The 27745-nt window shown below is 33.8% G+C and overlaps 1 protein-coding gene across 2 annotated transcripts in view; it reads left to right on the forward strand.

Annotated features, from left to right (window-relative positions):
• The window catches only part of LOC130242870 (myelin basic protein-like), a 43807-nt gene that overhangs the window by 9047 nt on the left and 7015 nt on the right, over positions 1-27745 (forward strand). For both annotated transcript variants that reach the window (XM_056474808.1, XM_056474809.1), the window contains exons 2-3: positions 4297-4345; positions 17784-17850. In XM_056474808.1, the coding sequence (XP_056330783.1) occupies positions 4297-4345; positions 17784-17850 (116 nt within the window). The remainder of the gene's footprint in view (positions 1-4296; positions 4346-17783; positions 17851-27745) is intronic.

Here is a 27745-nt window from a genome sequence, read left to right on the forward strand (position 1 = left end):
AATACTCTTTGGTATGTGTATTCCTGCCTGAAATCATAAATTCATCTTGATCATAAGGTTTATCTTTTCTCCTCTTTAAGCACTCACTTCAACAAGTATGCTTCTCACTGCTTCTCAACTCGGAAACTCTTGAAAATACTATTTATTGACCTGAGTGCACCAAAAGCCCGTGAAAGACAATCCTAATGCCATCACTGCTTGTGATTGGCTGCGAGATGCTTCATGTGACCACATTTTCCATTTACGAATTTGACCAAATTTGACACTTTTTCCAGTGGCATGTATCTCCGTGTAGTACGATGATCTCTGTTCAGGATTACTGTGAGGCTACATGTGGGTTTGAGCTAATCCGGTAAAATGTTTATCTGCTAAATGTTAAAAACTAGAAGCTGTGGTTGCCAGAATTTTACTGTCAAAAATATGGTAGATATATTAACAAAATTTGGGTAAATTACCATATTTTATTAACTTACACAATGCCAGTACACCATTGAAGTGCTAACATCTATGTTGTACCTGTAGCACACAGACAAAAACACCACTACGACCGCATTTACACTGCACTTTTCAAGTGACTCAATTCCGATTTGTTTCTCCCATGTGGCACAGATCGGATATGGCCCATGTACGTGTAAGCAGGAACAAATCGCATGGATTCTGATTTACTCAAATCAGATTCAGGCCTTGTTCATATGTGGAAATTTATCCGATATGAATCGGATCTGTGCACTCGTGTCTGCAGTGTAAGCAGGTAGATCGGATTTTCACCTGTAAATGCGATTCGCACGCACGTCATTAAAAACCATAGCGAATGATTTCAACTCTGACACTATTTTTCAGAACAGACTTCAGACGAGCAAACCTTAAATTTCATACACGAGGACTTAAACAGCTTTTATGTTGTCATGGCACAGGTATTTAAGCATGTTAACTAGAGCGAGAGAGCGCAATGTCCGCCACATAACCAATATAAACTAATATAAAACAAGTGCATAAATCACACCATGGACATGACATTAATATGCCTACTGGTTTAAAAAAAGCCTATATATCAAAAGAAGATAGACAAATGGGAACCTTTCTGTCATAAACTATAGTAAAACAGCATAGGCGGAGGGTGAACAAACTCCAGGGTAAGGCTAATATATGCGCTGCCCTTTAATGCATTTAAAAAGATTTGCGACCAACCAAAAAGAGGTTTTAACAAAAGCACCGCCTATCAGCAAACGTCTATTATATTCAATACGCGCATTAAATTATTATATTAAACTCACCCACTGATCTACACTACCGGTCAAAAGTTTGGGGTCAGTTTAATTATTTTTTTATTATTATTACTTTTATATAAAAATCTGATTAAAATTATTCTGTTCATCAAGGCGGCTTTTAATAAATATAAAAAAAATGTTAAATACTTATTTATTAAATATTTATTTATTACTTACTGTATGCAGTTTCAAATGAAATTTTTACTCCTTGCTGCTTTTATTACTATTACCAGTAATAACTTCATTACTCTTAATAAGAGCGATTTCTGAATCGTGTGACTCTGAGGCAGGGGCGTAGCGGACATTTTAAAAGTGCGGGGGACGGCTGTATGAGATCATATGTTCATATAATTATAATCACCTGTTTCTAAATGGTCTGTCTCTAAAAGTGAGGGGGACAGATCCCCCCCGGTTGCTACGCCCCTGGTGCTGTGTAAAAAGTATGAAGTAAAATAAAACCTACTATAGGCCTACATAAGTGATAGGATTTTTTTTTGTAATGTCAAAAAACAAACAGGCGACGCAGTGGCGCAGTAGGTAGTGCTGTCGCCTTACAACAAGAAGGTCGCTGGTTCGAGCCTCGGCTGGGTCAGTTGGCGTTTCTGTGTGGAGTTTGCATGTTCTCCCTGCGTTCGCGTGGGTTTCCTCCGGGTGCTCCGGTTTCCCCCACAGTCCAAAGACATGCGGTACAGGTGAATTAGGAAGGCTAAATTGTATGTAGTGTGTGGATGTTTCCCAGATATGGGTTGCGGCTGGAAGGGCATCCGGTGAATAAAACATGTGCTGGAAAAGTTGGCGGTTCATTCCGCTGTGGCGACCCCGGAATAATAAAGGGACTAAGCCGAAAAGAAAATGAATGAATAAATGAAAAAACAAACAAACAGGGAATTATGGGAATTTCAATTCATGGTTATTCACTATATATGTAGTAAGAAATCACTTAATCAGGTCAAATATTTTTACCATTTTTGGTTGCTAAAATCAGTCATTTAAAAAAAAATTGATAGTGAAGTCTGACCAAGTATGGCGACATGCATTTGTGTGCGGCATTGAACCCATCCAGGTGTTGTAATTTTCTATACAGTTTATTTTAGCGTCTGTAGTTTGTGTTCAAAGAGCTGAACCATTCATGAGGCACATTTCTTGATAAGCTTTCAGACTGATAAAGTATTCTCTGTCGACACTATGTTACGTGAGTTACTGACAAGGAAGATGAAAAAAAAATCACTTTTGAGAGAGAATTCACTTTTTTCTGGTTAATGCTTAAGCCGTTTTGAATCTTATGTCAGTAAAGTAAAACAGCTTGACGTCCATGTAAATCCCATTTAAAGACTACTTTATATTCAAATGTGAGGAGTGCAAGACATCAGCAGGATATGGTATTAAAATCCTCAATGGCAGTTTTATTGTGCTAAAATATATCAATATTTATTTAACAACTGAATTAGGAACAAATGGGATTAATAATGTCTTTATGTATAATGAGCCTATTATATCTATGTTCGAACTTATAGGGTTTTGGATCTTCTACTGTCCAATTTTGGTGAGCCTGTGCGAATTGTAGCCTCAGTTTCCTGTTCTTAGCTGACAGGAGTGGCACCCGGTGTGGTCTTCTGCTGCTGTAGCCCATCCACCTCAAGGTTGGACGTGTTTTGCGTTCAGAGATGCTCTTCTGCAGACCTCGATTGTAACGAGTGGTTATTTGAGTTACTGTTGCCTTTCTATCAACTCTAAACAGTCTGCCCATTCTCCTCTGACCTCTGGCATCACCAAGGCATTTGTGCCCACAGAACTGCCGCCCACTGGATATTTTCTCTTTTTCAGACCATTCTCTGTAAACCCTAGAGATGGTTGTGCGTGAAAATCCCGGTAGATCAGCAGTTTCTGAAATGCCCACACCAGCCTGTCTGGCACCAACAACCATGCCACGTTCAAAGTCACTTAAATCACCTTTCTTCTCCATTGTGATGGTCGATTTGAACTGCAGCAGATTGTCTTGACCATGTTTACATGCCTTAATGCATTGAGTTGCTGCCATGAGATTGACTGATTAGAAATTTGCGTTAACAAGCAGTTGGACGGGTGTACCTAATAAATTGGCCAGTGAGTGTATGTTTTTGTTGCTCTTCTGTGGAACATAAAACTCGGTTGCCAACATTCTTTAAAATATTTGTTGTTCCATAGAATACTGTCCACACTAGGGTGAGATAATGATCAGAGAAGTGTTGTTTTTGTGTAAACTATACCTTTATTTGTTGATTTTACAGGTTGTAAGAGAGACTAGTTATATTTTTATTGAATATAAAGTAAATCTCATTGTATTTTCAAGTGTAATTTAAGCATTTCGTTGAAGATCAGATAACATGCCGTTTAAAAACATGGAAAATATGCATCAGGGCTGCTTTGAACTCGCTATGAGTTGCAGACCCCCTTTGGAAGGCCTCTGGGCTAGATCTTTATTTCATTAATAGACTCAATAACAGGTATTTTGGAGAAATCTTTTCTTGTCTTGCCAGGTTGACGTCTTGATTTGTAATTAAATATATCTGATTTATTTTTTTGAAGATCAAAAATGAATAAAGAGCATCCAGAAGATATGAACGTGTGTTTGGATGTCCTAGAGGGCAGTGTTGATTCAGTTATGAAGTGGAAACTACACGTTTGAACTGTATTAGAGTGCATAGATGCTATGTAGAGTTTTGAGGTTTCACCATTTCACAATAATGAGACTTAAAATACAGAAATACTCTGATTTATGTTGCAAATTACTGACTAAAATGAACCAAATCAAGAGCTTTTATAGCACTTTGTATATCATAGTACAATATTCTATTTACAGCTTCTAGTTTATCTTGATTGGCTAAATCTAAAGTGTTGATAACAAAGTATATTTAATAATTAATGTTTTTTTTCTGAATTAACATGCTACATGTTGTACATCCTTCTAACACACTGTTGTCAAACATAAGAAGTCTGTTTAATTCAAATAAAATTATTTCTTAACGCTCTTTTTTTAATCTTCTGTCAGGAGCATGGGGCAGCATCTTGGAAAACGTGAGCCACTTTCTGTTTCCAAGGTATGTATGTATGTATGTATGTATGTATGTATGTATGTATGTATGTATTGTTTTTATGTATGTATGTATGTATGTATGTATCTATGTATGTATGTATGTATCTATGTATGTATGTATGTATCTATGTATGTATGTATGTATCTATGTATGTATGTATGTATCTATGTATGTATGTATGTATGTATGTATGTATGTATGTATGTATGTATGTAGTATGTATGTATCTATGTATGTATGTATGTATGTATGTATGTAGTATGTATGTATGTATGTATGTATGTATGTATGTATGTATGTATGTATGTATCTATGTATGTATGTATGTATGTATGTATGTATGTATGTATGTATTGTTTTTATGTATGTATGTATGTATGTATGTATCTATGTATGTATGTATGTATCTATGTATGTATGTATGTATCTATGTATGTATGTATGTATCTATGTATGTATGTATGTATCTATGTATGTATGTATGTATGTATGTATGTATGTATGTATGTATGTATGTAGTATGTATGTATCTATGTATGTATGTATGTATGTATGTATGTAGTATGTATGTATGTATGTATGTATGTATGTATGTATGTATGTATGTATCTATGTATGTATGTATGTATGTATGTATGTATGTATGTATGTATTGTTTTTATGTATGTATGTATGTATGTATTGTTTTTATGATCTAGCTGTTAAAAACGGGCCAAATTAGTAGTGTATACAGTAGGTAAAAAAATACTGAATGCATCATGATTTTTCCTGGTAAATATGTTTCTAAAGCATCTGTTGGCATGAAATTGACCCAGATTATATAGATACAAATAAACCAAAAAAAAATCACAACCATTAGTCAAGAAAATGTACTGAACTACTGAAATTTATTTAACCATTTGTATAAAATGCTTTTGGGTAATGACAGCTTCAAAACTTCTCTTGTAAGAAGTCACAAAAACTTCCCCCAAAGAAAGTCTAAAAATCTTGACAGTTCTGAGTCAGTTAATTCAAGTCAGGTGATTGGTCCATTCTAGAAGCTTCATTTGAGAGCTTATTGTAATGTAGGTGTTTAGACTGAACCAGCTAATCGTAATTTACAACAGCAAGGGGCAGGATTGTAGAAAACTACTCCGCGATTTCAGCTTTTCTCTGGGCTTTCCATACCTTTTTAGACCTCCCTTTCTGCATGTGTTTTTCTGGAGTCATCTGAGAGCTTATGGTAATGTAAGTGTTTGGACTGAAGCAGCTAATATTCATTTACAGTGACAAGGGGCAGGTTTGCTGAAAGCTACTTAGAAATTTCAGCTTTTCTCTGGGCTTTCCATACCTTTTTAGACCTCCCTTTCTTCATGTGTTCAATACTTTTTTCCTGCGTCATTTCATTTTGTTACACAGAACTTAATTTCTAAGCTAATTGTTTTTGTTTTCCTTGTATATGTGGAAAAATCGGGTAAAAATTTCAAGTCACCAACACTTTTAGAAATATATTTTCTGAGAAAAATGATGATGTGTTTAATACTTATTTTACCGGCTGTAGTATTAATATTTGTATTTTTCTATATAAATCTTTGGTAGAGTCGTAGAATTGAATTAAATTGGGTGCCTTGCATTATGTTACAGTAATTTATCCTACATCCTGGGAAAGAAGTAAGTACATGATTTGTGATTGTCATTTATACATGTTAGAATCGACAGTTGCGGACAAGTTCACGAAAATCAAGGCATTCACCATCCTGGATGCAAAGCCTGGCCTCACACTTCTGTCTCTTTGAGAAATCACAAATGCTGTCTTGACTATCCATACTAATACGTGGTCTAAAATGATGGTTTTAAACAATGGTTTGAAAATGCAGCTATTTAAGCGACAGCCATTTTACCCTGCTAATAACATACTGTTTGGGAATAAAACAAAATAATTTGCATCTTCAAAAAATGCAGGGATTGTGAGTTATGAACATGAAGGAATTGTGTGGAACCCAGCATAGCAGTGCATAGCAACCCCGCACATAGTTTCTCTAAGGGTGTGTTCACACTTGTAGTTTGGTTCACTTAAGATAAAAGATAAAAAAGACGATGATGCATTTAGTTCTCTTTTGCTTATCGCTCATACTGTTGTTATAAGACTGAACGTAAAGAGATGTTTAAAGGAGTCAGTGCCAAGAATTTCCCAGGCACACAAATGAAAATCTGCTGGAAAGGGACACTTTTTTTCAATCCCTGTATTGAGCTAGAACGGGTAACGCACATGATTTTGCGAAGTACAATGCGATCCTGGTTTATCATCTATGTTGATCCTGGAATATCATATTTATTCGAAAATATGATCCATACCTATTCCCTTCCCCAAAACCCAACCATAAATAAATTGTTCTCAAAATCAGAGGGGAGTAAAAGTTGGATAACAATCATGTGTAAGTGCATAAACCTAACCGTAAGTGGTATGGTATCCCTGATATTGTGATTGGCTGATTGAAATGTTGTTCCAGGATCAACATAGATGTTAATCCAGGATTAATTTACTGTAAAATATCAGACGTTAAATTACAGAAATTTACCGTAAAATAACAGACGTTAAATTACAGAAATTTACCGGAAAATAACAGACGTTAAATTACAGAAATTTATTGTAAAATAGCAGACGTTAAATTACAGAAATTTATTGTAAAATAACAGACGTTAAATTACAAAAAATTACCGTAAAATAACAGACGTTAAATTACAAAAATCTACTGTAAAATAACAGATGTCAAATTACAAAAATTTACAGTAAAATAACAGACGTTAAATTACAGAAATCTACTGTAAAATAACAGAAGTTAAATTACAAAAATTTACCGTAAAATAACAGACGTTAAATTACAAAAATTTACCGTAAAATAACACACGTTAAATTACAGAAATCTACTGTAAAATAACAGATGTCAAATTACAAAAATTTACAGTAAAATAACACACGTTAAATTAAAGAAATCTACTGTAAAATAACAGAAGTTAAATTACAAAAATTTACCGTAAAATAACAGACGTTAAATTACAAAAATTTACCGTAAAATAACACACGTTAAATTACAGAAATCTACTGTAAAATAACAGATGTCAAATTACAAAAATTTACAGTAAAGTAACAGATGTTAAATTTCAGAAATTTACCAGAAAATAACAGACATTAAATTACAGAAATTTACCGAAAAATAACACGTTAAATTACTGAAATCTACTGTAAAATAACAGATGTCAAATTACAAAAATTTACAGTAAAATAACAGACGTTAAATTACAGTAATCTACTGTAAAATAACAGAAGTTAAATTACAAAAAATTTACCGTAAAATAACAGACTTTAAATTACAGAAATCTACTGTAAAATAACAGATGTCAAATTACAAAAATGTACAGTAAAATAGCAGATGTTAAATTACAAAAATTTACTGTAAAATAACAGACGTTAAATTACAGAAATTTACTGTAAAATAACAGACGTTAAATTACAGAAATTTACTGTAAAATAACAGATGTTAAATTACAGAAATTTACAGTAAAATAACACGTTAAATTACAGAAATTTACTGTAAAATAACAGACGTTACATTACAGAAATTTACTGTATAATAACAGACGTTACATTACAGAAATCTACTGTAAAATAACAGACGTTACATTACAGAAATTTACTGTATAATAACAGACGTTACATTACAGAAATCTACTGTAAAATAACAGACGTTAAATTACAGAAATTTACTGTAAAATAACAGATGTTAAATTACAGAAATTTGCTTCAATAAAAAATTTCTGTAATTTAACGGGTGTTATTTTACGGTAAATTTGTGTAATTTAACTTATGTTATTTTACGTTTTTTTTCCAGCAGCCCAGCTGCCAGAAGAAAAAAATAAATAACAGCATTTTTTTACAGTGAACATATAAATATAAGCAAAGTACATTTTGATTTCATTCCGACTGCTAAGTGTGAACACACACTAAGGTGCTATGGATGAGCTGTCCCCCCTCTAGAGTGCTACATCACACTCTTGTTGATAATCATTGTTTGCAGAAATTACCAAGTAGTTGGCAATAAATGTCCTGTTACAGTGAGATAATCAATCTCTGCACATCAGCTGGTAAGCCAGGATGGAGAATGATATTTTGAGAAATGTGACATTTACATTCAAAGTCATGCTGTGTTTTAAAAGGCACTGCTTGTCCTCATCAACCCATTTTTCATCAGTACCATGATGAAGAACCAAACTGCAACCAGACGCAGCAAAACCCTTGAAGGGATAGTCTGATCCCTGCTAACGAAAATGCTTTTATTATTCATACTTTTGTACAGAGCTTCAATATAAAATGTTGTGAAGTTAATATAGTCTAAAAATAAATGAATTCTCTCACTTTTTTTGGTTTTCACTCTCACATGTTGTTCTAAAGACAAATTGAGAAGTTTACACCATTTCAGCTGCACAAGTCTTTAATTAATTTAAGGGTTTTGTTGTATCTGCTCTCAGAAATGTATAACTGTATGTCCCAGGTAGTCATTTAAAAGACACTGTGAGATAAGGACATACAGTATGATTTCTTTTGCACTTGGTTGTAGCATATTTCTTTGATGAGAGAACATAAACAGGGTTCAACACTAAGGATTTTTTCCACTGCTCCAATGGGGCCAGTGGTTCAGATTTTTACTTGCCCTGCCAAAATGTTCACTGGCCCCACCAAAAAAATAGCTAATAAAGTTAAAAGCTATTTCTTAGCCAAATGTTTTAAATATGTTATTTAATATATCTGCCTTAATGTTATTCAGGGCATCTTCTCAAAAATAATGCCTGTGAAATGTAGGATTTGAATATATTTAAAATGTTAATAAATGTATAATGAGGAAAATTCAAAGTGCTGACACTTTTATCGTGACCTTCGAGGTTTTGATTTCCCTAAATGCTTGATATTGCCATATCTTCGTTGTACTGATTGTTACCAGGTTACAGAAAAAAAAAACAACGTGTTTACAACATCCAATCAGATAAGAGGAACCGAAAAGCTATATAGTGTTTACGATGTCACGGAGAGTGTAGCATTTAAAGGTTTAAAAGCACAAACTGTTTCTCGATTCTAAGACTGTATTTGCACGCAATTGATAAATTGTCGCAGGCACATTAATATTTAGTGACTAGGCAGCACTGGCCTGATTGGGCTAGTAACGATCCTGTCTGCTGTCCCGAGCATCTCGCACACTGGCCCCGGGCCATCGGGCAGTCCTTATTGTAGAGCCCTGAAAAATATATAATATAATAATAATATAATATAATAACCAGTATTTTGTGATGTGCTCGCTAAGTTTAAAATACACATGATAGCACAGTTACATTTAACCACTGTAAAAAATCTATAAGGCAAAGCATACACTATTTTAGTGTTACAGATGTCACACAAAGTGAATGAGGGTGTTTTTAGTGTCATTTAGTAATTTTAACCATATTTATTAGTAGTTTGGATTAGTTCTTATGCATGTATATATTTTGTCTTCTCTTAAGCATTAGTAATAGTGGTAACACTTTACAAAAATAGTACATGGATAATGTAAACTAAACATTACTTTATTATGAACTAATAATGAGTTAATGTATGTGTTAGATAACTAAAACGGCTACCTAACAGGATAACCGCTACCTTAATTACTTGTTAGTACATATTTGTTTGTTTTTAATGTATTAAATACCACATAAGTTTATGTCTCATGAACTCATGAACTCATGATGGTTAACTTATGTATAATTACATCATGAATGAATGTATAATTATATCACGACTTTACTTGGAGGGGCACATTATCATTAACCCATTCTTAACTACTCATGAACTCCTTATGCACGTCCGTCTAGTGCGTTTACACTGAATAACAATAGAAACGTGTTCTGTCAACATCAACATGAAGAGTTTAAACACAGGAGTTCATGAGTAGCTAGGGATGAGTTAACTGTGATGTGCCCCTCCAAGTAAAGTCGTGACATAATTATACATCAACAGCTTATGAGTTCATGTTGGTTACATTTACCTTAAACTTAAATGTCAATTAATACATTAATTAACAAACAAGCTACTAACAAGTCATTAAGGTAGCCGTTATTCACACATGAACTCATGTGACTCATGTTGCAGTTAGTTCATGAATAGCGCATAAATTATTAGTTCATAATAAAGTAATGTTTAGTTTACATATTAATATTATTCATGTACTGGCATTGTAAAGTGTTACTGTAATAGTAAGTAGTAATAATAACTGTTAGTATTTGTTATGCTAAATGTAAATGAGAAATATTGAATTGCCAATTAGCTAAAATAATTCAAAAAAATGATTAAGTAAATGCTAGCTGAAAAAAAAACTGAACAAAAACGATTTTATTTAGATTTTAATTGCCAATTATATATGTATATATATATATATATATATATATATATATATATATATATATATATATATATATATATATATATATATATATATATATATGTATATATGTATATGTATATATGTATATGTATATGTATGTATATGTATATGTATATGTATATATATATATATATGTATATATATATATATATATATATATATATATATATATATATATATATATATATATATATATATGTTATGTAATGTATATATATATAATCATGTTATTTCACATAACAAATCAGTTTTAGATTTAGTGAACTACAATAACCCTGGATCAAATCCCAGGAGAAGACCTTTTCTCTTACTAAACCACTTTTTCATTAGCCAATCTGACACATTTCCATGTGAATATTGATACTATATTAAATCTTCAGTATGCAAATTCATATGGGATTTTCAAAAACAAATTGCATTCTTGAACTGACCCTAAACCTGTCATCAAAAGAAATAAAAAAAGGCTATTATTTCAACCCAGATTTCATCTCTCCCAGACCTAAGGCATTTCTCATTGATCTTTGAAGAATTCTTGTCACAGTGTTTTATCCACACTTAATCTATTAAATATGAATAAAGAGAAACCGTGACCTACCAAGTGGCTACATTTCCATTTTATTTTTCACACAAGTTGTTTCAGAAAGACAGTTTTTTAAAGGGATAGTTGAAAGTTGAAAGTTTGAAGACAATTCTGAAGAATGTTGGAAAGCAGCAGCCATTGACTTTCAGTGTTTCCCACAGGTTTGAAATATACTTGCGGTGGTAGCTGAATTGAAACTATTTGCGACAAACGAAACATAATTTGATTTTTAACAATATTTTAATTTATTATGTCAATAGGTTAAAGTAAAAATAAATAAAGAAATCCACTTTTTCATTTATTTTTATGCTATTCAAGATAGGGTTGGGTTGATAGACGATGTCATTGACCATCGCAGATGGCCGATAGACATCACGATGCTGCGATCCTCGGCCCCGCCCCTGTTGCAGCAGCAACCCTTGTGAAAAGTACACACGGCCCCGTTCACACTAATACGTCTTAGTTTTAAAATGCCACTTTAGAATGAAAATGATCCACGTCCACACTGGCGTTTCACACAGGCACGCGCTGCAGCATAAGCGGACGACTGAGCTCCAGGCAGTCAGCAGGTACACAAAACCCCAGAAACTAGTGCACGTCGGACAGTTTATCAAGGATGTACCGCTGGATCACATCTCACTATAGTTGTGAAACGTAATATTTAATTAATCTTGTTTTTATGTAACGACTCTTCTGTCTTTTGAATCTATCAGGTAACATGTCACAGCGTCAGTACACGGCTTTATTCTTTCGCTTTCACGCTTGTACTTAGTAATTTTTGCGGAAACCTCAGATACTGTTGGTTGGTTCCTGTTGGTTTTGCGCCTTTATTACCAACTAAGTTTGTCGACGCCATTATAAAGACACAGATCACTCTGCCTATTCATGCCAGAGTCCTGCGGAAAAAAGTGATTAACAGGTGGTACTTTGTGTGTAACTTATCTTTAATTATTTAGGATTTGGTTATGGGTAAAATAAAGACCATGCAGGTCAGGTAGTTAAAAAGGCAGGCTAAAAATAATGAATCTGTTATGAATGAATTGGCCTCGTCCATCGCGATGTTTCACATTAGACATCATACGATGCCAAATTTGTCCACATCGGCCAACCCTAATTCAGGAGCCATGTGCACCCACTGACTGGCAAACCTGCTTCTCACTCTCATTCAAGTTCAAAGCAATCTCGAAAGCCAAAGCATTTTAGATATGTATAAAATATGTAATAGATTAACATCATCAAATGAATAAAATAAACGAAATAACACAAATAAGAAATAAATGACTGAAAATAGGAATAAAAAAGACAATACCTCTAAAAATTATAATAATTAGAAGAATAAAACAAGGCAAATTGATTAACCATTTCTAATGTGATCAAATATATTGCAGCCAGTTTAGGTATCGTTATCATTAGGTATCATTAGGTCATTCTCTCCATGTATTTAGTCGTTATTAAATGTTCCTCTTGCGGCTGCGCGCAGTCAGTTGTGAAGCCAATCGAAAGTAGGCTTAAATAAGAATGTAATGCAAAATCGGATACAATTAACGACAGCTTTAGAAAGCAAAAGCCAAATCCTGGACATTTTAGGAGATTTAGAAACCTGGTCTGGCTGGGCTAATTTTTTAAGTCCCAAAAAAGGCACGTCTCTGTGGGTCCTGTGGGTCTCTGCAGCATGTGCGATTGTCTGTTAGAGAGTTGACAGTTGTCGTGAACACAAAATGAACAGTGCGAAACGGGCAAATGAGAGAAGATTTTACACTACTTTATCTATAGTGGATGTTATATTGGGCAAATACAAAAAAGTGTAAAAGTATGTCAACAAGGTGTTAATAAAATTACTTGGGCGGCCCACCCAAGTAAAGTCTATGGGTGGGAAACACTTACTTTCATTGTTTTTTTTTTGTTGTTTTTTTTTTTGTCCAACATTCTTCAGAATATCTTGTTTTAGTGTTGAACAGAAGAAAGAAATTCCAACCACTTGAGTGAACAATTTTAATTTTGGGGTAAATCATCTGTTTAAATGATAATTAAAAATTAAAAAAAGTTCCCATTTTTCATATTTATTCACAAACTGTTGTTGCAAGATTAAGACATTTCATTTAAATGGACTTATATTTTCAACCCAACTGGAAATGTGTGTAGTTACTACTTGAACATCATTATTTGTTATATGTTATATGGGGTAAAACATTTTATTTTTGACTTCATAAAGGCAAAGAGAATTTTTCATTTCAGATAGCAGCCGAATTTTATCGCCAACAGGGATGGAAGTAGAACATTGGCAAAACAGCTTTGGAAAACTGTGAAGTACAAGTGATTTTCGACATGTGGAAAAAAACTAAACAAAATAAAAACAAACTATTAGTACTTTCATTATTCAATCATAGTTTTTAGTATTGACAACATCCTGTTAGGGCTGCATGATGTTATATCAAAAGAAGTATTTTAGTATAAATTCACTAGATATCTTGAAAGACTCTATTTGAAAAACATTTATTAATTTAGGAGTGCAGTCGGCAAAAAACTACACTGTAAAAATATCTGTTAATTACAGTTTCCGTATTTTGTCATTTCCTCTTTTTTAACAATTAAAACAAACAGATTAAATGTAGTATTGTTCAACTTAATTTGTTTGTTTAAACCACTAAAAAATGCACTAAATCCAATGAGTAAATTTTTTCAATGTTCCTCCACATTGTAGATCCTGCACATACTGCGATATTGTTGCTGAAACGGTATATTGTGCAGCCCTAATACACTGAAAAAAGTGTTGCATGCAAAACTGTTGCAAACAATTTATTTGTGTACACTGTGAAAAAATTATTCAAAGATGATTCCTTGGATTTACTCAATTTTTTCACGATAAGTGGTTGTAAACAGTTTATTTGGGCTGAATTTAAACAAACAAATTAAGTTGAACATTGCTCAATTTAATTTGTTTGTTTAAATTCAACACAATTAAATTGTTTGCAACAGTTTTGCATGCAACACTTTTTTCAGTGTAGGCATGTATATAACCCACTTACAGTTAGATAACACAAACAGCTAGTCGAATGCCAGAAATTCTGCATACGGGCTACACAGCTTAAAATATTTGCTTGCTTTTCATTCACTTTGCGCAGTTTAGTGTTCTTAGATTGATTATATGTAATCGTCATAATGTAGTAGCTCATAATAGAATAAATTTGTATACTAGTTTTACATTATAAGCGAAAAAAAAGGTGTTCTGTGATCAGAAATGTGATATTAGAGTAGACTCAGGATTTGAAGTGGCTTTCCAAGGCATTTTAAGGGAGGTTTGACACTGTGCGTTCTGCAGTATGCTATGAAAACAAGTGTTGACATGCTGGTGAACGTTTGGGATGAGGCAAGTTTGAAGAGAAATCGCAACCTAGAGAAGACAAGCACTGTACTGGGAATGCTAAACTGTTGCATTGTTAACAGTAGCATATTTGTTGTACATGTCCAAAGAGTTATGGCAGATTTCTGGCAGACCATTTCAGTTTCTTGTACTATACTAACTAAAGGGTTGTCTTTGTCTTGCTGATCTGAGCATACAGTATAATATTAAGTTACAATAGTAGTTTTACTGCAACACATTAGTTGTTATTATATATTAAATGTATGTGAATTATATATATGTATTTTTATATCTGGTTTTCAGTTCCAAGTCTACTAAAATAAAAAGAAAAGTCTTGCAAATATAAAACATTTTTGTTTTTTTGTGCATTTATGTTCATTTTTTCTTTGAATATACCTAGGTTTTCTATAAAGTAAGCAAATGCGTACATAGATTACATTGGTCCAAAGTGAAACTAGCTTAATTTAAACCGAATATAGAGCCTAATTGTGACCGATGCAGCATTGAGCCAGCTACTCTATCTCATATGTTCTGGGCTTGTTCAAAATTAAAGGATTTCTGGCAGCTAATATTTAAATTTCTCTCGGACGCATTAAATTCCTATATAGAACCTGAGGCCATAATTTCAATTTTGGGATCACGCCACAGTCCTTAAGTTTTAACAAAAGCAAGATACATGTGATTGCCTTTGCTACACTTTTAGCTAGAAGATTAATATTGTTGAAATGGAAGGAAAAACTTCCCCCAACCTTTAAAGAGCCCATATTATACATGAAATAGGGTCATATTTAGGTTGTAAGGGTCTCCAACAACAGTCTAATATGCATGCAAGGTCAAAAAACACTTTCATGGTCTTATAATCTGCATTTATTTTTACCTAATTATCCCAACGACTCCCATATGAATCGTTCAGCGATTCATTTGTTCCCAACCCCCTCCTCAGCACGAAGCTAATCTGCGCTGATTGGACCGATGACAGCCTGCTGCGATTGGTCGACAGTGACAGGCTTCAGCACGAGACAGAGTGAAATGCCCAGCTGGTAATCAACTATATAAAAGTAGTCACAGTGCACACGCGCTTCATAGTGTAAGGCTTTTTTCACACACACACACAACCCTCCTCAGAAGAACTGGGGAGATCGACGCGAGTCTCCTAGCCTCTCTCACACACACACACACACACACACACACAACGCTCCTCAAAAGAACTAGGGAAAGCGACGCGAGTCTCTCTCTCTCTCTCTCTCTCTCTCTCTCTCTCTCTCTCTCTCTCTCACACACACACAACGCTCCTCAGAAGAACTAGGGAAAGCGACGCGAGTCTCTCTCTCTCTCTCTCTCTCTCTCTCTCCCTCTCTCTCTCTCTCTCACACACACACAACGCTCCTCAGAAGAACTAGGGAAAGCGACGCGAGTCTCTCTCTCTCTCTCTCTCTCTCTCTCTCTCTCTCTCACACACACACACACACACACACACACACACACACACACACACACACAACGCTCCTCAGAAGAACTAGGGAAAGCGACGCGAGTCTCTCTCTCTCTCTCTCACACACACACACACACACACACAACGCTCCTCAGAAGAACTAGGGAAAGCGACGCGAGTCTCTCTCTCTCTCTCTCTCTCTCTCACACACACACACACACACCACACACACACACACACACACACACACACACACACACACACACAACGCTCCTCAGAAGAACTAGGGAAAGCGACGCGAGTCTCTCTCTCTCTCTCACACACACACACACACACACACACACACACACACACACACAACGCTCCTCAGAAGAACTAGGGAAAGCGACGCGAGTCTCTCTCTCTCTCTCTCTCTCTCACACACACACACACACACACACACACACACACACACACACACACACACACACACACACACACACAACGCTCCTCAGAAGAACTAGGGAAAGTGACACGAGTCTCCTGTCTCCTAGCTTACGATCGATCGCCATAGCAACGGCAAACGGCAGTGGAACGCGAGCTCACAAAAGCCTTTAACGTTAAATCCGTAAACAAAGCGGCACGCGTCGCGTTTTTAACGTGGCTTACATGTGATAAGAGAATATAAAGAGTAACCGCGTGTACTGTACCAGGTTAACAACTCATCTTGGGTAGAGACTGTCAATATTATCCATCTGAGCACAGCGTGACTTCATTCGACCGGCGGCGTCTGTGTGTGTGTGTCTAGTGTTTTTTCTGTATTAGTGGGCGGGGCCGCAGGTTTCAAATCTCCCTGGTTTGCGCGCGTAACTACTGGCGAGGCTTGTGTTTCGTGGCTGCGTCATCGCGAAACACCTAATGACTCGTTATCAAGACGACTCGTTTGAAGCACTATGAGTCGACTCTTTTATAGATGAATCAATAGTTTTAAACACTGTACACTTACAGATTTAAGCCTTAGCTGGATATTTCACTTCACTTAGAGCCGTGTTACACACTACATGGAAGGGCATTTTCAAAAACCCATAATATGGGCTCTTTAAGCAATGGCTTATAGAACTTCTACACCACCTGACCTTAGAAAAAATACGATATACTGTAGGAGGCTGTACTGATGTTTTTTCTCATCTGGCAACCTATTTTAGATCACATAAAGAAGATGGACCCCTCAGTCTTTTTAGAAGAATAGAACCTTTCCTTGTTTTCTCTTCTTTTGTTTTTCTTTTTTTTTTCTCTAATTTCTTTCTTTTTTTTTTCTTTTCTTCTTTTCTTGTCTTCCCTTATATATGAGAGTAACAGATGTTTTACCTATTATTACTATTTATTTGTATTTTATCTTAATATTATAATTTTTTTCTTTTATAGAACCTAAATGTATTCATGTGCGACAGGTTTTGTTTGTCTGTTGTGTAAAAAAAAAAAAAAAGTGAAAAGCTATCTGTTCTGTATGCTTCATATCTAATATGTTTAATAAAAAATACTTTTGGGGAAAAAAAAAAAGTAAGCAAATGCAAGTACATTTTAAGTTTTATTTCATCATTATTTAGTAGTAAATGGTAACATGTTGCATTTGTATTTTGAAGGGATCCTCAACAGTATCTGAACACATCAATTCAACGGACACGCCGGAGTCACAAGATGAGGTATTTGGTAAGAACGTTTATTTATTTATTTATTTATTTATTTATTTATTTATTTATAATTTATAATTTATATTTTTCGATTTCATCTATTGCTGGTTCACCCGCCACAACGCCAATTTCGAAACTATTTGCTTTAATATATACATTAAATAGGCTCACTTTTAACTTTTCTAGAGATAAACAGTTGAGTTTTACAATCGTTATGTGAATCATTGGAATGAGATCTTACGGAAATGTGTGTTTTATATAGACGATTAATAAATATTTATTTTTACATAAAAATGTAAAGATCTTTGTTTATGTTGTCTTTTATTTTCTTTTAGTTCTTTGTTTATTTTCAGATACAAAACTTGGTGGAATGCCAAGTTTTTTCTCTTGTTTCTAGTCCAAATATCTAAGCATCGTCCAAATCTAAATATCGTCATGTTTTCATAAATAATACATCAAAATTAAGCAAGTTTTTCCTTAAAACAAGCTAAATATTATGCCAATGGGTTAAGTAAAATAATCTAGTTTTCGCTTTGAAATGCAGTACGATTATTTTGCTTGTTTAAAAGAAAAACTTGCTTAATTTTGACTAGGGCTGAACAATATATCATTTGAGCATCGATATTGCAATGTGTGTGTCCACGATAGTAACATCGAGGATTAGATTGTTAATTAAAGATTAAAAGATAAACTAAATATTATTTAAAAGCTGACTTCTACAATGATGATGACCATGTTATTTTACGCTTGATTCTTTAATTTCCGAATACTTTTACACTTTTTAACAACTACACACTATGAATAATTTATTAAGCATTAGCAAATAGTACATTTTTTAAGTATCAACTTTACATTAATAGACGTTGGAAAGCAGTTTATAAACACAGCTACAAATGCTGTATGTTTGGCTTATAAACACATCTATAATGTGCTTAACGATTATATTTTCATACTTTGTTAATGATTATTTTATCATTACCTAATTAAGTATTGCATTACTTACAAACAGGTTATTTCAGAATAGTTGGTGCGATTTTAAAATCAGTCAGAATGCGGTAAATGAATGATTAATAAACTATTTAAATTAACATTTATATATTTTATTATTCAGGCATATATTAATAGTTCATTTGTATGTTAATTAATGCTTTACTAACTCAACTTCATCCAGTTTTGTGACCTAATCTAAAGTGAGGACTATTTAGGCTTTATAAATCCTGAATAAATGACAATTAAAGGCTCAGTTAAATTCTAAACAGGACAAAATGAAAATAAATGACTTTATTTCTTTAAAAAATATATGTTTTATTTATAGTAGCTATAAATACAGTACAATGATTCACTGAAGAGAGTGTACATTTCCCATTACTACATATTTATCTTTTTTACAAACTATAAAGTAACAGAACATAATAAAAAAACAAGTTGTAAAATAGTAAAATAAAAAAATAACAGTAAATAATAAAAAATCAGTAAAATGGCAACATAAATAATATCAATAACTAAATATACATAGGTCAGAGAGGGTCAAAGCTTTATTTATTCACTTAACTTTAGGTTATTATCAACTGTATACTCCTAATCTAATGAGAGGACTAAGAGGGGGAGCGCAATGGGTTGTAAATTGAAAATTGTTTGTTCTGTAGATGGGAATTAGATAATATTAGTAATATTTTTATATTTCGATGAAGATTGGGTGGCGCAATCGAATGTATTCAGTCTACTTGGAGCAGATATTTCTAAATGCATTCATTTGGAGTCGAAGGGAGAATGTAATTTTTTCCATCACATGAATATTATATACTATTTCTAGCCATTCTTGCGTTGTTAGGGATTCAGGAAGTAACCAGCGTCTTATAATTGCTTTTTTTTGTCTGCGATTATTAAAATATAAAGGAAGTATTTTTCAGATTTACTTATTTGGATATCAGAACTTCCAAAAGACTTCAATTATTTCTATTCATTTGAAGATACAAAAATGAAATCGTGTCAAATGAAAAATAAATCTTTGCAATCTTACGTAAAATAAAAATACTGTAGAGTTTAAACTGCTAAATAACATTGAAATGTTGTATCATATTGTATCGTTAAATTAGTATACTGTTGTTGTTTTGTCTGTTTTTATTTAATTTCTAATTGTATTTTGACACTCCTGTTATTCGGCAATGTTTAAAGCTCACAGTTATTTAATTTTTTAGATAAGATTGCAAGTATTTATTGTTCATTTATAATAATTTATAGTTATTATAATTATATTAATTATAATTTATATTTAATTAAGTCATTTATTAGGGATTTATAAAGCATAAATAGCCCTCACTTTAGAATAGGTCGCAATAAAGTAGGAGATAATAGATAATAGTAGATAATAAAGCATTTATTAACATACATGGTAATCATTACCATATACCTGAATAATAAAATGTATAAATGGTAATTTGAATAGTTTATCAATCGTTTACTAACTCATTCTGAAAGCCACCAACTACTAATAAATACAAATGGTTTGTAAATGATGCACTACTGAATCTATTAATGAACAATTAATAAGTACCAAAGTATGAAAACATTATCATTACATGTAAATAACTTATAAACTGCTTACTGATATCTGTTAATGTAGAGTTAATGCTTAACAGATAATGAATTGACTATTTGCTAATGCTTAATAAATGATTCATAGTGTGTAGTTATTATAAAGTGTTACCCAATTTTATTTATTTATTCATTTATTTATATCTTCATTGAATTTTAACTTTATACTCCGATATTAGAGAAGTAAAACAAACAAAAACACTTCTCAGTATCTTACATCTATATACAGTTGAAGCCAGAATTATTATTCTTATTTAAATATTTCCCAAATGATGTTTAACAGAGCAAGGAAATTTTCACAGTATGTCTGATAATATTTTTTCTTCTAGAGAAAGTCTTAATTGTTTTATTTCAGCTAGAAAATAAGCAGTTTTAAATTTTTTAAACACCATTTTAAGGTCAATATTATTAGCCCCTTTAAGCTATATTTTTTTCTCGATAGTCTACAGAACAAACCATCGTTATACAATAACTTGCCTAATTACCCTAACCTGCCTAGTTAACCTAATTAACCTAGTTAAGCCTTTAAATGTCACTTTAAGCTGCATGGAAGTGTCTTGAAAAATATCTAGTCAAATATTATTTACTGTCATCATGACAAAGATAAAATAAATCAGTTATTAGAAATTAGTTATTAAAACTATTATGTTTAGAAATGTGTTGAAGAAATCTTCTCCCTGTTAAACAGAAATTGGGGAAAAACATAAACAGGGGGGCTAATAAATCTGACTTCAACTGTATGACCTCTTATTTATCAAGCTACACTTTTCCAACTCCAACATTTTTATTTTTGCTCTGCCATGTTTATATATGCTTGTAATTCATTATAATTTATGCTGTTGGACTGCATAGAAAAAATACTTGCTCATGTCAGTCGATCTAAACGAATGACAATTTTCCAAATAGCGCTAATCAAATCATCAGGTGAAATTACATTCGTATCGCAAAATATATCGCAGCAAAATTAAATATGGGAATGTCAGATTTTTCCAATATCGTGCATCCGTAATTTTGACGTATTATTTCTAAAAAGAAGACTATCTAATGTACTTGTCAAGAACATCCTTCTTGATTTAAGAATGTTTAAATATCTGGACTAGAAACAGGACAAACAAGTGCGATTATATTAATAACTGTCATACGTTTTTCCACCATTATCATGATATAAAATATTCCTATCATTACATCCCTAGTGGCAGTTATGCATCAATGTAATATTCTGCTAATCATAACATGTCATATTAGATTGCTTATGATATTCAAAAACTATTTTGCCTTGGTATACCCAGTAATGAAAACCAAGTTGTACAGTAACAATAACAGCTGTGTGTGTTTTTTTAACTCTACATGTGTGTTTTTGAGTGAGTGAGTAAGCAGATGACACAGTGGTGTTTCTCCAGCATGTTGAAGGTTGCTGGAGCTTACACTAGCTGGCACAGGCTCCAGAGAGACTGCTGCAGGTCTCGGCCTCCATATTCACAAGCTCATATTGTTCAGAAAGCTCGTCCGTCACTGCCTCACTGTTCACTGCTTAAACCTCATTGTTCTCTTTCTCTTTCTGTAGGGAAACCATTTCATTAGTGTCGATTAGGCCAGTGATTTTTACTATTATCTATTTTACCAAACATTTTTTACCTAAAAGTAATTAGACATGAAGTAGGAACGTGTCATTTTATTGTACTGCGGTAATATGCAATTAGGGCAGTCTTTTTTTGTTGTTCAGTTCCTGAAAGTGTTACCATGACAATAGGGTTTTCACGATACTGGAATTTGGTACCAATCGATACAGAAATTTTAAACATCCATTTCCCGTGAACATTTGAGCGTTGTTGAGCGCATTCTTAAACAGCGCTGATTTGTTATTGTGTTCACGTGCTCAACATAAATGACTGTGATTGGCCATGAAGGTCATTAGTTCACTGAACTCACCGCTGTTTACTCAGTGTTACCACAGATACAGGGACGCTGGAGCGTTTTAAAGTCACGTCGATCAGCTGGTTTGTTTATAAGCTGACATACGAGCGATCCGCTGATGAATCACGACTTTAAAATACTCCAGTGTCCCTGCATCTGTGGTTACACTCAGTAAACAGCGGTGAGTTCAGATTGTTCTAATTTATCTTGTTTTATTAACTCTAGTAGATTTTGTTAAGTCCAAATCACCAAAAACCCCTGTACAGGTTAGAAATAAACTAAAACACGATAGACAGAGCAGCGTAGCACGCTATACGATGTTCTTAGAGCTCCGACTATCACATTGGTATTAATTCAAGTATACTTGGACTGTACATAATAATGAGGTTTTTCTATTTAGAACAACAAAGCATTGTTGAAACCAATCTAAATGTGGGTGAGCCTTTATCTCTAAACTTATAATACAATTTAAATAACATGGTGATTATTCAGAGTTACTAATAGTTTAAGTAAATTGGTCTGCTCGATTCTATAGTAATGATTATGGTATGGTTAGACAGCTTTGTTTCGATTTAGGAGCAGATCTATGGGGACCACACAAAAAATATTCTGAAATGAGTAAGTAGGGTTCTGCCTTTTTAGAATAGTGGTTAATCGCCTCTGTTTAGTGACCAAAACTGACATGCTTGTGATTAAGAGATTGTATCCTCAGCCGGTACAAGACTCGGATGTTATAGGAATCCAAATGAACGAGTGTAATATATGGAAGCAAGATTAAATAAAATAATGAAACATTCATCTAAATTTAATGTTACAATAAGCTTCTTGTTTTATAATTGGAGTTAGATTAAACGAAGACAAAAATATAAATATTCGAAACCACCTCGTATTAAAATTGGAGTCAGATAGTAGTTAAATTTAAACTAAAACAACATTGTGCACTGGAAAGACCGAACATGCAGTAAACCTTCATCCACCAGTAGACACTGTCATTGGACTATCTGGCTGGACCTTACACTCTCAAAAAAAAAAATTTAATAGGACAACGTTACAACCTACATGGTCTTCATCAGGTCACACAGGAAATAGAATAAAGACTCAAGATATAGTAAAACTACACATCACACCCGCAAACAACAATCGCCCCTATAACCAATGAGTAAGTAAATAAGAAAAATACACAAATAAAAAAAAACACAGAAAACGACTGAAACAATATGTATATACACATACGTACACACAATCGTACATACATAAACACATATAACAGGGATATTCAATTGGCGGCCCGAGGGCCGAACTCGGCCCCGAGGCAATTTGTTCCGACCCCAGTGTGACCAAGACATCAAAACTAAATTTAGTTCTGTCGAAAAACGGTCGCTATAGTAATGAAGTGACGTGCGTCTGTTCGACTAGCTACAGTTGAAGGCTGCGCAGAGAGCGAGTCAAGAGACATTTAAGCGAGTGGTGCGGGCAGTCGAAAACATTTGGATATGTTTGTAGATAAGGCCTTTTGTACAATGCACTCATATTGTTAATAGGGATGTAATGATTAGCCGATTTCACAATTAACCGTGCTTTAATTCATCACTGTTAATTAATCGTAAAGGCTTTTCAATGACGCGCTTCTGTTGAACGGAACAAATTGCTGCAAGTAAACAAAGTGATGCCAGCTGTGCGCTAGTTTAATGTTCCAAGCTTATACCGAGGTTAATACACACGCACATTGGATTAACTATAACAGGCTGTTCACATATTGTGTCTTTTCAGCACGCAAGTTCGTTTTTTCCATTAGAGACGTGCTCATATAGGGAGCGGTGCTCGCTCGGCTCGCAAGCAGACCGACGCACTCATGCCCTCCAGGCACACACAGTAGAAATGATCTCACGCTGTAGCGGCGAGAGTTGTGCGTGGCTTTCAGTGCAATGTAAACAAAAGATACGTTAGACGAATTATTAGAAATTATTACAATTAATTTGTATGTATGAACGCAGATGATAACAACAGTTGATTTAAATTTTTAGCTAATATACAGCTTAAATTAACATTAGACAAATACTGTTTTTATTTATTCTTATTTTTATTTATTTATTCATTGTTCGGTCATTTGTTTTCATTGTAAAATAATCACTCATGTTTAAATCAAAAACTTTTTCATTTATTTTTTAAGTCCAAAGAGAAATGGACTATTGTTTGTTTTTTATTAATATTTTGTGCTGCAGTTTGTTACTAAGCAGCAATAAATAACACTTTAAAATATAAGCAGTTTTCTTGTTATTTTCTAAACTAGTAGTGTTTTTAATTTAATGAATGCATAATAATCGTGTTAACCATAAAACCATGATGATTCTTCAGACTATAATCGTACAACCAAAATCTATAATCGCTGCATCCCTAATTGTTACGCAGTTTAAAACATAACATATGAATGCGTTTGAATGTAGAAGAAGCCTACTTGAGCAATACACTGATTTTGTTGTGCTTTGAAATACAACATTTGAATATGTTTGTAAAAAAAGACACATTGTACAATGCAGTGATGTTATGAAGTTTCAAAATACAACATATTAACGTTTTAACGTAGAAAAAGGCAACGTGGGCATCTTAAGGAGCAAAAATACAGCATATGGGCTCTTTTATTGCTGTTGTGTCATCACTTAAATTGCAAGTCATATCTCTCCGGCCCCTCATTTGGGAGGCTTTTCATGAACTGGCCCCATGACAAACTAATTGAATAGCCCTGAAATATAATTACACAAAAAGATTTCAAGTCAAAATCGAAGTCTTTGGCCTGATCGAGCACCCGCCGTCAAGAATTTTTCATGCCAAATATTAAAACCAACCATAAAAAACATAATTCACACACACAACAAAATGTTTCACTCTTTCTTTTATGCCGTAACACTTAATGTTATTAATATTCAATGGTATCATCTTGACATGTGACTCACTTATTATTGGCTCTGGGCAACTCTAAACAGCTTTTGCAACTATTGGTTGCAAAACAGGCCCTTTTTTCTAGAACTTATCATATTTCACAGTATGACTGTACTCTTAACTGGAATTGCTGACTTCTGATCTGAGCTAGATCAGTAAAAATCACTTAAGTAGGCAACCAATATTTCCTTAAAAAGAATAGAAAGATACATTTTGCCCCTATATGAAATCATCGAGTATGTATGCATGTATGATACCTGACAAAAGTCCTGTCGTTGATCCCAGTTGTAAGAGCAACAAATAATATCTTGACTTCTAGTTGATCATTTGGAAAAGTGGCAGAAGGTAGATTTTTCCAATGAATCATGTTGAACTGCATCCCAATCATCACAAATACTGCAGAAGACCTATTGGAGCCTGCATGAACCCAAGGTTCCCAGAGAAATCAGTCAATTGTGGTGAAGAAAAAATCATGGTTTGGGGTTACATTCAGTTTTGGGGCATGTGAGAGATCTGCAGAGTGGATGGCAACATCAACAGCCTGAAGTATCAAGACATTTGTGCTGCTCATTACGTTACAAACCACGGGAGAGGGCAAATTCGTTAGCAGGATAGCGCTCCTTCTCATACTTCAGCCTTCACATCAAGTTCCTGAAAGCAAAAAAGGTCAAGGTGCTCCAGGATTGGCCAGCCCAGTTACCAGAAATGAACATTATAGAGCATGTCTGGGGTAAGATGAAGGAGGAGGCATTGAAGATGAATCCAAAGAATCTTGATGAACTCTGGGAGTCCTGCAAGAACGCTTTCTTTGCCATTCCAGATGACTTTATTAAGTGATTTGAGTCATTGTAGAGATGTATGGATGCAGTCCTCCAAGCTCATGGGAGTCATACACAATGGTAATTCTTTTTCCACTGCCCCATGACTTTATATTCTATACTGTACATTATTTCTGTTAGGTTAGACTTTTGTCTAAGCAAAGTCAGACCTTACTGTCCTAATTAAATAATTAAAAATCAAAGCATGATCATATTTTCTTTTAGTAAAATAAGTGTAATCTAGAGGCCTTTGCCTTTCATATAAGCCACTTCTGATACCAAATGATCAACTAGAAGTTATTATTTGTTGTTCCTAAAACTTGGATAGGTGACAAGACTTTTTTCAGGTAGTGTATGTACAGTTGAAGTCAGAATTATTAGCCCCCCTGTTTATTTTTTCCCCAATTTCTGTTTAACGGAGAGAAGATTTTTTCAACACATTTCTAAACATAATAGTTTTAATAACTCATTTCTAATAACTGATTTATTTTATCTTTGCCATGATGACAGTAAATAATGTTTTACTAGATATTTCTCAAGACACTTAAAGCTTAAAGTGACATTTGAACATTTATGAGCATTTTGTATTGAATTGAACATTTAAAGGCTTAACTAGGTTAACTAGGCAGGTTAGGGTAATTAGGCAAGTTAATGTATAACATTGGTTTGTTCTGTAGACTATCGAAAGAAAAATGAGCTTAAAGGGGCTAATAATTTTGTCCTTAAACTGCTTTTATTCTAGCCGAAATAAAACAAATAAGACTTTCTCCAGAAGAAAAAATATTATCAGACATACTGTGAAAATTTCCTTGCTCTGTTAAACATCATTTGGTAAATATTTAAAAAAGAAATATTCAAATGGGGGCTAATAATTCTGACTTCAACTGTATGTGTATGTTTATTTGTATATATGTTTATTTATTTCTTATTTATATAAAAAACAGAATCTTGTATAGCAAACACTTAAGTGAATTTTCACAAACTAATTTCGAGAGGAGCACGTGATATGATTGACTGCAGCTGGGCACTCATCTACATTCACTAGTTAGCCAATCAGATTAACCCCAACTCACTATAAGTAGCCTAGCTAGAACTACTTTCTTATCTTCGTTTTCTGAAGAAACCCCCCATCCACCCCTTCTCCTCCTTTCTTCCTTTACCACGGGGAGCTCTCGAGAACCATCGATCTCATACTCCCCTCATATGCTCTATGGACCAGGCTGGAGCCCTGGGCTCAACTATCTCCGAGCTCAGGGTTCTCTCCCGGGACAGCATGCCAAACCTGCTAACAGTTGTCAAACAATTTCTAAGTGTGAACTCTTCAAAGTAATAGTTGATGAAACATTTATGAAAATGAAAAATAACTGGAAATATACTCGCCATTCACTCTCCCTTAGTTATTTATTCTTCTGTTGAAACAAAAGAAGATATCTTGAAGAATGTTAGAAACGCGTAACTATTAACTTCCGCTGTAGGAAAAAGAAATACTATGGAAGTCTATGGTTAAAGGTTTCCAACATTTTTCAAAATATCTTCTTTGTGTTCAGCAGGAAAAAGGAAACTAAAGAGATTTGACAAGTAAAAGGTCAGTAAATGATGACTTAACACTAGATTATGAGACAATTCTGTTGCCATATATAATAATTAAAC

This window comes from Danio aesculapii, chromosome 16 (genome assembly GCF_903798145.1).
Source record: "Danio aesculapii chromosome 16, fDanAes4.1, whole genome shotgun sequence".
NCBI classification, from domain to species: domain Eukaryota; kingdom Metazoa; phylum Chordata; class Actinopteri; order Cypriniformes; family Danionidae; genus Danio; species Danio aesculapii.